The sequence below is a fragment of the Mobula hypostoma genome, chromosome 1 (genome assembly GCF_963921235.1).
Source record: "Mobula hypostoma chromosome 1, sMobHyp1.1, whole genome shotgun sequence".
Classification (NCBI taxonomy): domain Eukaryota; kingdom Metazoa; phylum Chordata; class Chondrichthyes; order Myliobatiformes; family Myliobatidae; genus Mobula; species Mobula hypostoma.
The window spans coordinates 229,588,040-229,605,552 of record NC_086097.1 but is presented as its reverse complement, the minus strand read 5'-3'; the positions used below and the strand labels follow the sequence as shown (position 1 = coordinate 229,605,552).

General features: G+C 40.7%; 1 protein-coding gene across 1 annotated transcript in view; it reads left to right on the top strand.

The window, feature by feature from the left end:
• Positions 1-931: 931 nt before the first annotated feature.
• Positions 932-17,513, top strand: part of LOC134355555 (chromosome partition protein Smc-like) — a 56,604-nt gene continuing 40,022 nt past the window's right edge. The window contains exons 1-3 of the mRNA XM_063065589.1: positions 932-1,004; positions 3,575-3,689; positions 16,436-16,620. Coding sequence (XP_062921659.1) covers positions 987-1,004; positions 3,575-3,689; positions 16,436-16,620 — 318 coding nt within the window. The 5' untranslated portion in view covers positions 932-986. The remainder of the gene's footprint in view (positions 1,005-3,574; positions 3,690-16,435; positions 16,621-17,513) is intronic.

Below are 17,513 nucleotides of genomic sequence, written 5' to 3'. Positions count from 1 at the left end.
TTTCATGACATATGCCGGGTGAAATTCTGATTCTGATATTTGAAAATCCTGAAGTTGAGTCCAAAGAACAGAATATGTTAATTCTTCTAGTTAATTATAAAGGAAAGGTACGTCGCATCTGGAGTTTCTCCGGTTAGCAGACAATTTCCCTCCACGCCTCTCTGATGTATTGGGGAACCTCATACGAGGCAAGTTACAGCAGTGGTTTGCCATTGCCTTCTACCGGGTGAGTTTCCAAAAAAATCACCAGCTCGTAACCCAGCACGGATGGAAAGTGTGCAGGGGAGCCGGCTGGATTCGAACTCGGGACCTTTCGTCTTGACGTCCGGCATTTTATCAGTGCGAAAAAGTGGCTTGCTCTGTTTTATATATTATCTACAAAAATAAGTTCAAGAGGAGTGTGGTCTACATATGTGACTTGCCTCCTGACTCCCAAAGCCTTACTAGTATCTAAAAGGTACATCAGGAATGTAATGCAATGCATAACACCTGTCTAAATTAGCCTATAGCTGTTCAAGAAGTTGAGTCAGTTATCTCAATCGCAATGAATGCCTTGAATGTCTGCTTTATGTAAATAATTGCAAAATGATGAAGTAATACACATGCTTAGTTCCCACTTGATCTACTGTATTTCCATTTCAGAAAATGGACAGCAAAGCCACTGGCTTCAATTGAAACTGAATACATAAAGAATCTTAAGCAGCAGATTTGCCTCTTGGAATTAGAGACCAGTTTTCTATATCCTTTAGAATTTCTAGAAAAATAAAACTTAGTTCATATCTTGTATGTAATCAATAATAAAACCAAACATAAGTTATTTTGTTTTTTATCTATTAGGAATAACCATCACAATAGTAAACTCTAATGTTCTGTCAATATTGCTGATAATATTTTAAAAATTTGCTCCTTAACTGCAAGTATTAACACAAGAGCAAGCTAAGAAAGCTGCGAGTATTCCACCACAGATTGCACAGGAGGCAGAGAAAATGCTGAATGAAATGAAGGTATTTACAACTATGTCCTAGCAGATTTTTACAAATTTGAGTTAAATACAGCACTAATGTGAAAACACTTTAATATGTTCAGCATCCTCGATGTCTAGGAATATTGGTTTTTAATTTTCATGTATGTATTGTTCCCTTCTTCTGTAGCATCATTTTCCCATTGTTTTCCCCTTACTGCTTGAAGATGATGAATTTGTATTGTATACGTCCTCCAGTTCTAGCAGTTCTCCATGATTCTTTGTTCCAGATAGCTGTCTGATGAATTTGCCTTCAGATAGTTTGAATGTGTTTTCTACTTTGTCCTACAGGCAGTAGGTTTCTGAGTTTACTATTTCTGAGCTATGTACTAAGCACTTTCATTCTAGTGGCTCTGTGATCTCCTTAGACAAATAAATGAACCATGTTTTTAGTCTTAAATAGCCTATCCCTATAACACACTTACTACTCTTTCCCATTCATTTAGAATTAGAAATGAAAAGATAAATTATTCATACTTATTGTATGTTAATTCCTTAATAGTTTTTATGTTTAAATGTTTTAGTATGTGCTTTTATTTTTCAATTTTAATTTTAAATTTTGTTTTCCCTGTCAAGGGTTCTCAAATGTTTCTGATATTCAGCTACACTTAAAGACTATCAAGACTGCTTCCCAGTTTTAATAGGTTAGGCTTTACCCCAATCTTGCCTCACATGATAGGCTGTTGCAGTGTTCTGGGACCTGAGCATATCAGGTCTGCTCATTGCCGATGTCTTGCTGTATCTCACTGCCTGGACTTCCAAGGTGGTTGGTCAGAATGTCTGGCCCCTCACATACGTATCAATTCAAGAGGGAATGGACATAAATAGACAGATAGATATACTTTATTGATCCCGAGGGAAATTGGGTTTTGTTACAGCCGCACCAACCAAGAATAGAGCACAAATATAGCAATACAAAAACCACAAACAATCAAACAACAAAATGCAAACTATGCCAGATGGAAATAAGTCTAGGACCAGCCTATTGGCTCAGGGTGCCTGACCCTCCACGGGAGGAGCTGCAAAGTTCGATGGCCACAGGCAGGAACGACCTCCCATGACGCCCAGTGTTGTATCTCGGTGGAATATGGCCGGGGTCCAACAGCAAAAGGTTCAATATCCGGTCTACAAACACGTTCCTTGATTGTAATATGACCCAGATTGCACCATCCGTTGTTCTAATCTAGTTTGATTCAGTTTACTCAAGGCCAAGATAAATGAACAGGTGAATCAAGAAGTGAAGAGATCAGTTAGGAAGGTGGAGTTGAAGCCTTGTACACCAAACAGCATTATCTGATTGAATGTTTGAGCTCGAATTACTTGCTCCAAATATTTCTTATATTTTGTTATCTTTAAGCATGATTTCTTCATATGTGCATTCTGTTGTTTTGGTGGTATAGTTTAGCTTTCTTGACTTGTTAATACTATGCTGTGGTGATTAGACAAGGCTGAGTATACGATTGCCATGTATCTTTCAACATTTCCCCTTGGTTATCGTGAAGCCTTTTGAATGATATGTATCATGCTTTTTTCTTCAATTACAACATTTTACATTTATATATTAAGTTCAATCTGGTTATGATAATTTATTGTGGAGTCATACACTGAAATAGGCCTTTTGGCCCTCTGAATCCATAGTGACTGACAAAGATCCCTTTTTACTGATCTACATAATCCTTTTTTAAAATTCTCCCCTCATTCCCATCAACTCTCCCAGATTGTACACCTACTAGAAATAATCTATTGATCCACATGTCTTTGAGATGTAGTAGGAAATCAGAGCACTCAATGGCAGGACTCTGCAGAGAGTGGTGCGGACAGCCCAGCGTATCTGTAGACGTGAACTTCCCACTATTCAGGACATTTATAAAGACAGGTGTGTGAAAAGGGCCTGAAGGATCATTGAGGACCCGAGTCACCCCAACCACAAACTTTTCCAGCTGCCACCATCCGCGAAACGGTACCGCAGCGTAAAAGCCAGGACCACTGGCTTCTTCCACCAGGCCATCAGACTGATTAATTCACACTGATACAATTGTATGTCTATGCTATATTGATTGTCCTGTTCTACATACTATTTATTACAAATTACTATAATTTGCACATTCTAAAGGAGATGGAATGTAAAAATTTTATTCACGTATGTGAAGGATGTAAGAAATAAAGTCAGTTCAGTCTATTCAGTTCACTCAGAGGAAACCTATGGGTTCACAGGGAGAACATACAAATTCCGCACAGGCGGGGTTGAACCAGGTCCCCGGTGCCGTGAGATAGTGGCTTTATTATCTGCACCACCCTGCTCCTGCAACTCAATTGTGCAAGTACAACCCTGCCCCATACTCCAAACTAAATTCTTTTTTAATAGCCTTAATGAAAGGCATATTAAAAATAGCTCCAGGCTGTTAGGAGAACTGGAATGAACAAAGGCAAAAGCAGTTGAAGCAGAATGTAGATTAACTAAAAAGTATGCAAATTAAAATTTTACTTTTTTTTTGATTTTGAAAAAGTACATAACTTCTCAGGATGTTTCCAAATTATCTTTAACTTTTATAGGAACTGCAGGCTGAAATTGAATGTATCGAACTGGAAATTAGGAAGAGAGACACTCAAATTGCAACATCAAAGTCTGAGAAGGAACTTTTACACAGAAATCTTTATTCAGCACAAGGTGCCATTTGGTTAATTTTATTTTTAAAGAATTCAAATGTGTGGTTTAAATACATTATTCCTGAACGTGTCATATAGTAAATAATGAGAGAAGTCAACCAGATTTCAAGCTCAGATGAGAATGGCCAAATTTCCTATTTCAGCTTATCCATCTTGGAAAGCCCCCCTATGCCTTTCTGTTCCTTAAATGAGTTAGGGTGATGGAAATACCTATCTAGAATTTGGTTCTGAATATGAATCATTCTGTGTAACAAAAAATTCTGACGGCCTAATCAGTGGCAGGAGCAGGCCACATCAACAAGGTTTCTCGCAGGTCAGCGACGCATGTTTAAAAGTACAGAAGGGACAAGCAGGGCAGCCATTGTTGGGAGTTGGCCAGTGGTGAGAGTAGGGGTGTCAGGCTTTGGCTCTAAGGAGGTTTCGGCTTGTAAGAGGCATTGGCTCTGGGTAAGTTATGTTAAGATTCTCTTTTTTTTTCTCTTACTGTACCTAGTGTAGTAAATGTTGTGTGTTCACGCCGGATGTTGGAGACTACGTCTGTGAAGTGCATCCTTGAAGACACTGATAGGGATCTGGAGCAGCAGCTGGATGACCTTCAGCTTGTATGGGAGAGTGAGGAAATAAATGATCAGAGTTACAGGGAAGTAGTCACCCCTGAGTTGCAGGAGGTGAGTAGCTGGGTGACTGTCAGGAGAAATGGAAATATGAATAGGCATTTGGCACAGAGTACCCCTGTGGCCATTCCTCTCAATAATAAGTATACCGCTTTGGATACTGTTGTGGGGGATGACCTCCCAGGGGAATGCCACGGAGACTGGGCTCCTGGCACTGAGCATAGGTCCATGGTGCAAGAAGGAAAGAGGGAAAAGAGGGGAGTGATAGTGATTGGGAAATCAATAGTCAGGGGAACAGACAGGAGATTCTGTGGACTTGAACGGGACACCCGAATGGTAAGTTGCCTCCCTGGTGCCAGGGTCAGGGTCTGGGATTTCTCAGATCACATTCACAGTGTATTTGAGAGGGAGGGAGAGCAACCAGATGTCTTGGAAAATATTGGTACCAATGACCTTGGAAGGAAAAGCAAAGAGATCCTGAAAAGCATGAGGTTGCTTATTAAGTTAAGAGCCCATGGAATTACAGGGAAGTTATTGGTATGATTGGAGCATTGGCTGATTGGTAGGAGGCAGCGAGTGGGAATAAAGGGATCCTTTTCTGGTTGGCTGCCAGTGATTAGTGGTGATCCACAGGGGGTTGGTATTGGGACCACTTCTTTTTACGCTGTATATCAATGATTCAGATTATGGAATAGATAGCTTTGTTGCCAAGTTTGCAGATGATAAGAAGATTGGTGGAGAGTCAGGTAGTGTTGAAGAAATGGGTAGGCTCAGAAGGACTTAGATTAGGAGAATGGACAAGAAAGTGGCAAATGGAATACAATGTTGGAAAATGTATGGTCATGCACTTTGGTAGAAGAAATAAATGTGTAGACTATTTCTAAATGGGGAGAAAATGGGGAGATGCAAAGGGACTTGGGAGTCCTTTTGCAGAAAACCCTAAAAAGCAACTTCCTGGTTGAGTCGGTGGTGAGGAAAGCAAATGCATTGTTAGCATTCATTTCAAGAGGTTGAGAATACAGAGCAGGGATGTGATGCTGAGGCTTTATAAGGTACTAGTGAGGCCTCACCTTGAGTATTGTGGACAGCTGTGGCTCTTCCTCCAAGAAAAGATGTGCTGGCATTGGAGAGGGTTCAGAGAAGGTTCACAGTGAAGTTTCTGGGAATGAAAGGGTTATCATACCTGTAACATTTGATGTAAATCAGTATTTATCACTCTTCCTAAGAAACCTGGAGCAATAGAATGTGAATTACATAGGACCATGAGTTTAATGAGTCATATCACCAAGATACTTATAAGAATTTTGATGACAAGAGCTAAAAGTAAGATACAAGCTGAAATAGGTAAAGAACAAGGTGGTTTTGTGAAAGACAAAGGTACAAGAAACACAATATTGATGTTAAAGGTACTATCAGAACGAGCTATTCAAGTGCAAAAAGATTTGTTTGTTTTATCGACTACACAAAAGCATTTGATAAAGTGAAGCACAGTAAGTTATTTGAAATATTACAGAAAACTCTAGATCTAGATTGAAAGACCTCCGCCTAATCAGAAATCTGTACTAGGAACAAACTGCCGCTGTAAGAGTAGATGGAGAAGTGAGTCAATTTACCAAAATCAAGGGAGGCATTAGACAAGGGTGTGTTTCCTCCCCTGATTTATTTAATGTGTACAATGAAACAATATTAGAAAAAAGAAGAAACATCTTGGGAATCCAAGTTGGTGGTGAAAACATCAATAATTTCAGATATGCAGATGACACTGTGTTAATTGCAAGTACGGAGGAAGAACTACAAAACTTAATTGATATAATTGTTGAAGAAAGTGCAAAAATGGGTCTATCTATCAATTGCAAAAAGACAGAATGTATGGTGATATCCAAAAAGAAGGAGAATCCTATCTGCAGGCTGAGAATAAATGGGGAACATAAAACAAGTACAGAATTTTTGCTACTTAGGAAGCTGGGTGACATCAGATGGCAGGTGCGACATGGACATCAAAAGAAGAATAGGGATGGCAAAAGACACCTTTACGAGAATGAATAGAATACTGACCAACACTAAACTAGGCATGACAACCCGCCTCAGAGTACTGAAATGTTATGTTTATCCAGTTATGTTATATGGCTCAGAATGTTGGACAATATCTAGTAATATGAGGAAATGAATTGTAGCAGCAGAAATGTGGTTTTTGAGGAGGATGCAAAGAATATCATGGATGAAATGAATATCTAACAAGGATGTCATGAACAGAACAAACACAAAAAGGGAAATAATGTATGAGATCATGAAAAGGCAACGTAACTTCATTGGACATATGATTAGGAAAGAGGAGTTAGAATGCACGGTAATTATGGGATAGATTGAAGGGAAGAAAGCAAGAGGAAGACAAAAACAAATGATGATGGAGACAGCAGCCAGAGAACTGGAAATGAATACCAATGAATTGATCCACTTGACCCGAAACAGGAGTGTGTGGACCATGGCAGTCAAAGCTCAAACTGGGCGTGGCACCTGATGATGATGATGAACGTTTGATGGCTCTGGATCTGTACCTGCTGGAAGGTTGAGAGGGGATCTCATTGAAACCTTTCGAATGTTGAAAGGCCTAGACAGAGTAGATGTGGAAAGGATGTTTCCCATAGTGGGGGAGCCTAGGACAAAAGGGCACAGCATCAAGATAGAGGGGCATCCATTTAAAACAGAGATGCAAAGAAATTTCTTTAGCCAGAGGGTGGGATTTATTACCACAGGCAGCTGTGGAGGCCAGATTGTTGGGTGTATTTAAGGCAGAGCTTGATAGTTCTTGATTGGACACGGCATCAAAGGTTACAGGGAGAAGGGCAGGGAATGGGGCTCATTAGGGGGGAGAAAAAGGATCAGCCATGATTTTATGGTGGAGCAGACTCAATGGGCCAAATAGTATAATTCTGCTTCTATGTCTTATGGTTTAAAAATGGATTCCATATGTTAATTGTACATTTGCCTTTAACTAGTTTGAGCCTGTGGCACATTTTTTTCGAATTTTGTAATTCAGCTTTTTTAAATAATCAGAGGGAATAGTATTTTAGATGTATTGCCCTATAATGCACATAGCATTGTTGACAAGTAACTCTCAGTTGAATAAGTAGGTCCCTGATTTGGCCCGTTTCATTATAAGATTTAAAACATATGACTGGAATAATAGTATTGACAGTATAGAAACAGCATAATTGGGCAAGTGAGTATTTTATGCTTCATATGAGTTCCACCATTCCATCTTCTAATCATATTAAGATGTATCTCTGTTTCTTTCTTGGCACCAACCAGTTCCCCTCCACCACCACTCTCCTCCGTTAAGCGGAACTTGTCCTCATTCTTAATAGTAATTTCTCCTTTGACTCCTCCCACTTCCTTCAAGCAAAAGGTACAGCCATGGGCACTCGCATAGGTCACAACTATGCCTGCCTTTTTGTTGACTATGTGGAACAATCTATGTTCCAAGCCTGCACTGGTTTCCTTCCTCGACTTTTCCTACACTAGATCGATGACTGCATTGATGCTGCTTCCTGCACCCAAGTGAAACTCATTGACTTCATCCACTTTGCCTCCAACTTCCATCCTTCCCTCAAATTTACCTGGTCCAATTTCCGATACCTCCCTCCTCTTTCTCAATCTCTCTGTCTCGATCTCTGGAGCCAGCTTATCTACTGATGTCTATTATAAATCCTCAGACTCTCACAGCTACCTGGACGATATCTCTTCCCACCCTGTTACTTCTAAACACGCCGTTCCCTTCACTCAATTCCTCCATCTCAGCTGCATCTGCTCTCAGGATGAGGCTTTTCATTCCAGAACGAAGGAGATGTCCTCTTTCTTCAAAGAAGGGCGCTCCCCTTCCTCCACCATCACCACTACCCTCAACCATATCTCTTCCATTTCACACACCTACAAACGCTACACCTACCCCTACACCTCCTCCCTTACTACCGTTCAGGGCCCCAAACAGACCTTCCAGGTGAGGCATCACTTCACCTGTGGGTCTGTTGGGGTCACATACTGTGTCCGGTGCTCCTAATGTGGCCTCCTGTATATCGGTGAGACCTGATGTAAATTGTGTGGCGCGTGGCCAAGTGGCTAGGGCGTTGGACTAGCGATCTGAAGGTTGTGGGTTCAAGCCTCAGCCGGGGCAGCGTGTGTGGCCTTGAGCAAGGCACTTAACCATACATTGCTCCAGTCTACCCAGCTGAGAATGGGTACCATCAAAAATGCTGGGGGTGAACCTCGAGATAGACTGGCGTCCTATCCGGTGGGGGGGGGTGGAGTCTCGTACTCTTAGTCGCTTCACGCCACGGAAGCCGGCATAAGCACTGGCAGACTTTAATCTTTAATCCAATTGGGAGACTGCTTCCCCAAGTACCTACGCTCCGTCTGCCAGAAGAAGCGGATCTCCCAGTTTAAATTCCACTTCCCGTTCCAATTCCGATATGTCTGTCTATGGCCTCCTCTACTGTCGTGATGAGGCCACACTCGGTTTGGAGGAACAACACCTGATATTCCATCTGTGTAGCCTCCAACCTGATGGCACAAACATCGATTTCTCGGACATCCAGTAATGGCCCCCCCCCACCCCACCTCACCCCACCTCTCCTCTCCTGTCCTTCACCATAGAAACCATAGAAACTACAGCACAGAAACAGGCCTTTTGGCCCTTCTTGGCTGTGCCGAACCATTTTCTGCCTAGTCCCACTGACCTGCACTCAGACCATATCCCTCCATACACCTCCCATCCATGTATCTGTCCAATTTATTCTCAAATGTTAAAAAACAACCCGCATTTACCATCTCGTCTGGCAGCTCATTCCATACTCCCACCACTCTCTGTGTGAAGAAGCCCCCCCAATGTTCCCTTTAAACTTTTCCCCCCTCACCCTTAACCCATGTCCTCTGGTTTTTTTTTTCTCCCCTTGCCTCAGTGGAAAAAGCCTGCTTGCATTCACTCTATCTATACCTATCGTAATTTTATATACCTCTATCAAATTTCCCCTCATTCTTCTACGCTCCAGGGAATAAAGTCCCAACCTATTCAACCTTTCTCTGTAACTGAGTTTCTCAAGTCCCAGCAACATCCTTGTAAACCTTCTCTGCACTCTTTCAACCTTATTTATATCCTTCCTATAATTTGGTGACCAAAACTGAACACAATACTCCAGATTCGGCCTCACCAATGCCTTATACAACCTCATCATAACATTCCAGCTCTTATACTCAATACTTTGATGAATAAAGGCCAATGTACCAAAAGCTCTCTTTACGACCCTATCTAGCTGTGACGCCACTTTTAGGGAATTTTGTACCTGTATTCCCAGATCCCTCTGTTCCACTGCACTCCTCAGTGCCTTACCATTAACCCTGTATGTTCTACGTTGGTTTGTCCTTCCAACGTGCAATACCTCACACTTGTCAGTATTAAACTCCATCTGCCATTTTTTTAGCCCATTTTTCCAGCTGGTCCAAGTCCCTCTGCAGGCTCTGAAAACCTTCCTCACTGTCTACTACACCTCCAATCTTTGTATCATCAGCAAACTTGCTGATCCAATTTACCACATTATCAAACAGATCATTGATATAGATGACAAATAACAATGGACCCAGCACTGATCCCTGTGGCAGGCCACTAGTCACAGGCCTCCACTCAGAGAAGCAATTCTCTACCACCACTCTCTGGCTTCTTCCACTGAGCCAATGTCTAATCCAATTTACCACCCCTCCATGTATACCTAGCGACTGAACTTTCCTAACTAACCTCCCATGCGGGACCTTGTCAAAGACCTTACTGAAGTCCATGTAGACAATATCCACTGCCTTCCCTTCATCCACTTTCCTGGTAACCTCCTCGAAAAACTCCAATAGATTGGTCAAACATGACCTACCATGCACAAAGCCATGTTGACTCTCCCTAATAAGTCCCAGTCTATCCAAATGCTTGTAGATTCTGTCTCTTAGTACTCCCTCCAATAACTTACCTACTACCGACATTAGACTTACTGGCCTATAATTTCCCGGATTACATTTCGATCCTTTTTTAAACAACGGAACAACATGAGCCACTCGCCAATCCTCTGGCACCTCACCTGTAGACAGCGACATTTTAAATATTTCAGCCAGGGCCCCTGCAATTTCAACACTAGTCTCCTTCAAGGTCCGAGGGAACACCCTGTCAGGTCCCGGGGATTTATCCAGTTTAATTTTCCTCAAGACAGCAAGCACCTCCTCCTTTTCGATCTGTACAGTTTCCATGATCTCACTACTTGTTTCCCTTAATTCCATAGACTTCATGCCAGTTTCCTTGGTAAACACAGACGCAAAAAACCTATTTAAGATCTCCCCCATTTCCTTTGGTTCTGCACATAGCCGACCACTCTGATCTTCAAGAGGACCAATTTTATCCCTTACAATCCTTTTGCTCTTAATATACCTGTAAAAGCTCTTTGGATTATCCTTCACTTTGACTGCCAAGGCAACCTCATGTCTTCTTTTAGCCCCCCTGATTTCTTTCTTAAGTATTTTCTTGCACTTCTTATACTCCTCAAGCACCTTATTTACTCCCTGCTTCCTATACACGTCATACAACTCCCTCTTCTTCTTTATCAGAGTTGCAATATCCCTTGAGAACCAAGGTTCCTTATTCCTATTCACCTTGCCTTTAATCCTGACAGGAACATACAAATTCTGCACTCTCAAAATTTCTGCTTTGAAGGCTTCCCACCTACCGATCACATCCATGCCAGAACCTGTCCCAATCCACGCTTTTTAGATCCTTCCTCATTTCTTCAAATTTGGCCTTCTTCCAGTTAAGAACCTCAACCCTAGGACCAGATCTATCCTTGTCCATGATCAAGTTGAAACTAATGGTGTTATGATCACTGGAACCAAAGTGCTCCCCTACACAGACTTCTGTCACTTGTCCTAACTTGTTTCCTAACAGGAGATCCAATATTGCATCCCCTTTAGTTGGTCCCTCTATATAGTGATTTAGAAAACTTTCCTGAACACATTTTACAAACTCTAAACCATCTAGACCCCTAACAGTATGGGAGTCCCAATCAGTATATGGAAAATTAAAATCCCCTACCACCACAACTTTATGTTTCCTGCAGTTACCTGCTATCTCTCTGCAGATTTGCTCTTCCAATTCTCTTTGACTATTGGGTGGTCTGTAATACAATCCCACTAATGTGGCCATACCTTTCCTGTTTCTCAGCTCCACCCACAAGGACTCAGTAGACAAGCCCTCTAATCTGTCCTGCCTGAGCACTGCTGTAATATTTTCCCTAACAAGCAATGCTACCCCCCCCCCCCCACCTTTCATTCTTCTGCCTCAATCACATCTGAAACATTGGAACCCTGGAATATTAAGCTGCCAGTTCTGCCCCTCCTGTAGCTAAGTTTCACTAATTGCTATAACGTCATAATTCCACGTGTCAATCCACGCCCTCAACTCATCCGCCTTCCCTGCAATACTCCTAGCATTGAAATATATACACCTCAGAAGATTTTTACCACCACTCACAACCTTTCTATTAGTGGATTTGCTTGAACTTTCACCATTCCCCATCCCCTTTTCCCTCTTTTACCTTATCTCCTTGCCTGCCCATTGCCTCCCTCTGGTGCTTCTGCCCCCCTTTCTTTCCTCATGGCCTTCTGTTCTTTCCCATTGGACTTCCCCTTCTCCAGCCCCATATCTCTTTCACCAATCAACTTCCCATCTCTTTACTTCACCTCTCCCCTTCCCAGTTTCACCTTTCACCTTGTGTTTCTCCCTCCCCTCCCCCCACCTTTTAACTCTACTCCTTGTCTTTTTTCTCCTGTCCTGCTGAAGGGTCTTGGGCCGAAACATTGACTGTACTCTTTTCTATAGATGCTGCCTGGCCTGCTGAGTTCCTCCAGCATTTTTGTGTGTGTTATTGACAATAGGTGGAGGAGTAGGCTATTCGGCCCTTTGAGCCAGCACTGCCATTCACTGTGATCATGGCTGATCATCCACAATCAATACCCCGTTCCTGCCTTATCCCGATATCCCTTGACTCCACTATCTTTAAGAGCTCTATCTAACTCTTTCTTGAAAGCATTCAGAGAATTGGCCTCCACTGCCTTCTGAGGCAGAGCATTCCACAGATCCACACCCCTCTGGGTGAAAAAGTTTTTCCTCAACTCCGTTCTAAATGGCCTACCCCTTATTCTTAAACTGTGGCCTTTGGTTCTGGACTCCCCCAACATCAGGAACATGTTTCCTGCCTCTAGCGTGTCAATCCCTTAATAATCTTATGTGTTGCTTAGATTTTTGTGAGTTCATCAAGCTTTCTCCTTAAAAGCTTGATGGTAATCATCTCAACTGCTCCATGTGATACTGAATTTGATCATGGATAAAACTATCTGTTATGAATAAGCTCAACAACTACTGTTAATCTAGTTACCATAGAGAAATATCTGGGTGAGGCAGTCAAACAGAGAGGTGGGAACAGCAGCTTCCATCTCATCCATTAGGAGGGGCTGAGAGAGGCTGTAGGATACAGAAATCTGCCAATAAATGGAGCCGTTGCTGCCAGTGCTCAGCAATGTCCCACAATCACTGAGCCACTCCTACACCCATATCTCAGCACCGAGCAGCTGTATCGTTCACCCCAGCTCTCACAGCAGGGAAGCTCACTGAATTGCCTGCTGATGAGATCACTTTAGCCATTCTATTACTGTGGGAGCAGAGTAGAGCAGAGGGCTGAGTTCTTATGTTCTCAGCACCGCAGTACTGTCATATATAATGTCATAAATTAACTTTATAACCACCGATTTACTGCTCACATTCCCAGGACTACACCCTAAGCATAAAATAAGATACCTGGTCTATTTCTTGTTTCTGGACTTGCCTCCTTTATGTCTCCCAACTAAATTCTTCATTTTCTTTTTGGCCTCTTAGTTTAGCTCTTGATCTTATGTTTTTTTAAAGAGTCCCTACTTTGCTCAATCTTTCCCTATAGTTATAATCACTCAATTATAGTCTCTTTTTTTCACTTTATCTTGTAGCTCAGAATCCCATTTATAATATGAATATGGTAAGTGTTCATTGTACAACGCTTACAAAATTTATCTGCCCTTGTTTTAAAAATGAACCCCAGTAATATTTATTGCTTTAAATAGCTTTAAAACTTTCATCACTACTGTTATTGATTTAGCCAGCAGCAATCCAGATCCCTCTGCTGTTTTAAAAGTATTCATGCTGTTAAATTTCATCGATTGAGGCTGCTATATTTCTTTTTTGTATATTGGTGGCACATATTCAGACTTCTGTTGAAAAGATAAACAGGTGCTGAGTGGCTGCTATGCTAATGATACATGCCTGTTGAAGGATTTGAGTTTGGAACTAAGTGATTATTGTCATAATTTAAACTTGCCTGGAGGTACTAAAGCAGACAGCTGCGAGTTTAACGCAGTGATGATTAGAAACAAATCCCCTGAACAGAGTATGTAGCATCTGCACAGCTGCTTCCACAAAATATGTTTCTGGACTCTTTGGTGACCAAAGTGAAGAAAATGCCAGTTTTTTTTTTGACGAAACATTTGGAGGTTCAGAGGAAGATGGTGCCCAGGAAGAGTGTGGGCGGTGAGATGATTGCCCTCCTGTCCCTTCCTCCCTCCCAGTTGTGCCCAAGTGAGGGATCTGAGTAAGAAAAAATGCCTATCAGCAAATACTCCTGTACTCTAGGTGACTGCAATGTACTATAGCATAGCATTCACTCTCTTTAAAACCTCAAAGAGTTTCAATAAACAATATTGGCACTCTAATGAGATCTTGACTAAGTTCCTCTGAAGGTCTATTATGGTGTCTCACTTGTCCTTTTCAAACTTTCTTCAGTGAGCAAACATTGAATATTTAACATGGCTTTGTGTAGTTTTTAAAATAAATCCTCTGCAAGAACTTGACTTCAGATGATCTGTATTGGAAAGACATTGATTGAAGGGCTAAAGGCAAAAGGCCTGTAGTCTCTTTATGTGCACAAGCATTTAATTGCCAATCAAATTTTCAGCAGATTTTTAGCTCTTGTCAGGCACCCATCGGGAAGGTGGAATTTTGACCTGCATTTGGGCTAAATGCAGGCATCATGCCTTAATCATGAAGACAAAAAGTGCAAAACGACAGGGGAAGTAAAATGGAATGAAGCTAACAAAATGCTAGGAAAAATTCAATGAGTCTGATGATCGTTTTCTTTCTTATAGTGATTGATGAATTTGGGACAAAGTAAGGGTGCTGCTGAGAGAAATTTTGTGATAGTATGCCATAAGTGTACAAATGATTTTTAGCGCAATGTTATCTTCAGATAAGAATTAACAAAACAGAACACTCAAGTTACCAGATTCCAAAACAAGAAACTGTTAGTCAGAAGTCCCTGAAAGGTGAACTGGGTGGTTGTTATTCATTTTATTTATTTATTTTAGCGATACAGCCCTTTCAGCCCTTCGAGCCACATCACCATTCACCCTTATTTAGTAATATGTCAAATGTAGAAGCACATGTGACAAAGGCCGCCCAGTTTATTTTTCAAAAGAATGACTTAGGTGACTCAGTAGAGCAACAGAGGTTCTTTCAGAGCTTTTTAATTCTGCCGTTGATCTCTGAAAACTAGTAAACTTGGCATGCAATTCTAAGTGTTTATTGGGATATTGCAGTGAATGAATTGTTACTGTAAACAGCAATAAAGGTTATTCCTGGATTAATGACACTGTGAGTGCTTGAACTTGGTGCTTCCAAGTTTATATGTAAAAAGCAATATTTGAATCTTGTTTTTTATTAGTGTTATTAAATGAAGAGAAATGCTGATGCTTGTATCTGAACCTTTTTGAAAATTAGACTGAAGTAGTTCTCAAAACTTTTGCTTAAAAAAGCTTGTCAACACTGTTGACTTGAGTACTGAAAATTTGCTGTTATAGCAACAGGAGTATAAGAAATGCAAGAGAACACTTAAGAAAGAAGTCAGGAGACAAGTGTGACATGTTGCACTTTGTGAGGACAAACTAGGGTAGGTCTTACAAGGTGAGTGTAGGGCACTGAGGAGTGTGGTAGAACAGAGGGATATGGGAATAGAGATCCATAATTCTTTGAAAATGGCATCACGGGTAGATAGGGCTGTAAAGAAAGTTTTTGGCATATTGCCCTTCATAAATCAAAGTATTGAGTACAGGAGTTGGGATGTTATTGTTGAAGTTGTATAAGACATTGACAAGGCCTAATTTGGAGTATTGAGGAAATTTACAAGGATGGTGCCAGGACTTGAGTTATACAGAAAGGTTGAATAGGTTAGGACTTTATACACTGGAGTGTAGAAGAATGAAAGGAAGAATTGAGAGGCATACAAAATTATGAGGGGTATAGATAGGGTAAATGCAAGCAGGCTTTTTCCACAAAGTTGGGTGAGACTAGAACTAGAGGTCAGGGTTAAGGGTGAAAGGTGAAATGTTTAAGGGAGTGGTGAGTTTGGAACAAAATGCTAGTGGAACTGGTGGATGTGGGTTCAATTCCAACAATGAAGTGAAATTTGGATAGGTACATGGATGCAGGCATATGGAGGACTATGGTCCAAGTGCAGGTCAACGGGACTAAGCAGATTAATGGTTCGGCATGAACGAGGTGGGACAAAAGGCTTGTTTCTGTGCTGTAGTGTTTTATGAATCAGTTAAAGCACTACAATTTATTTTAACATCTTAAGATTAATGGCAGCTGTAAATAATTTAATTTCCATACCATAGATTGTCACAAACCACCTTAACATTAGAAATCTACAATGAGTTGTTAAGGGCCTTATTTTCTCCATAAATAACTTCCTCCCTTGTCAGTTATTACATTAGCTCTCAACCCATAGTCATTTTAATTTTCCCTTTCCATCTATAGAAAAGAGAAGCGATAGGCTGTCTTTCTGCAATATGTTTTTAAGCTGTTTTTGTGTTCTAAAGGTAAAACTTGTTTTGCTCAGAAACAATCAGGTTGAGGAAAAGATTGGCAGTATTTTCACACCTAAAGTCTTTCACCCTTCATCCCAAGCAAAAATTTTTAGTAATCTCTTGCTATTGAAATGCATTAAGACTAAAAATATGACTGATATAGAGTCTAGTTCCAGAGAGAAGAGATTGTTGATAGAGGAAATGGTCCAACTGAAGAAACAAAAGCAAATTGCTAATCAGGACATTGCTTATAAGGAGTCTGAACTGGTGAAAATCAAACAGGAACTGGAAAGGACAAATGCTGCAGCAAAAGATGGAAAACATCAAGTCTGGTTGCTAGAGAAACAGGTTTGTTTGGCAGAGTTATGGTATTTTTCACTTTGTTGAAATCTTACATTTTTAAGTGTATTTGTATATTCCATAAAAGTCTGCATTTCTCCAAGGTTAAAAACATTGGAAAATGGATTTAATCTTGGAGAAATGGAGACCTGACAAATCCAACATTACTGTCCTACTTTGGATCACAGGTCATTGAAATATGATAACTGTCTAGCATAAATTATTTAAATTTGCATGTTTACCTAATCTGATATTTTATTTAATATAGTCACTGGATTCCAACTGTATAAAATTTCTATGGTATATTAAGGAAAAAGAAATGATATGCTTTAATTACTAAGCAATGTCTGTTCATAGGATTTTCAGGATAATTTTCATTCCTATTTCAAAATGTTAGAAGAGAATGACTTCCATTTACTCTATTTTTATGTTAGTAATGTCTCTCTTGATCATATACTGTACAGTACTAATCATATATGAGAATCAGCTGCTGGTTTCACTTTGTAATCTAAACCTCCAGTTATGTAACAATCAAAGTAATGGTTTTTTAAAATAGACCAAGCTTCCGATTAAAGTCTTGGCTAAGTCACCCAAGTCTGTGGCCATTCCAGAGAGCCATTATATTTCAGAGAGGTATTGAGCTAAAGGAAGATGCATCTTGCCAAGTAATAAGCAGGAAATATTAAGTTTCTTGCTGGCCTGCTGAGGCCATGCCAGTACTCTTGAGATAACACAGCTATTTATTGTGAATCTCTTTTTGCTGTAGCCTCTAAATAGAGTTATAGAGTTGTCCAGTATGGAGAGTAGCCCTTTGGCCCTTGCTTGTCTTTGCCAACCGAGATGTATATTCAAGCTAATTCCATTTCCAAGAACTTGCTCCATATCGCTAAAGTTCTTGTCAT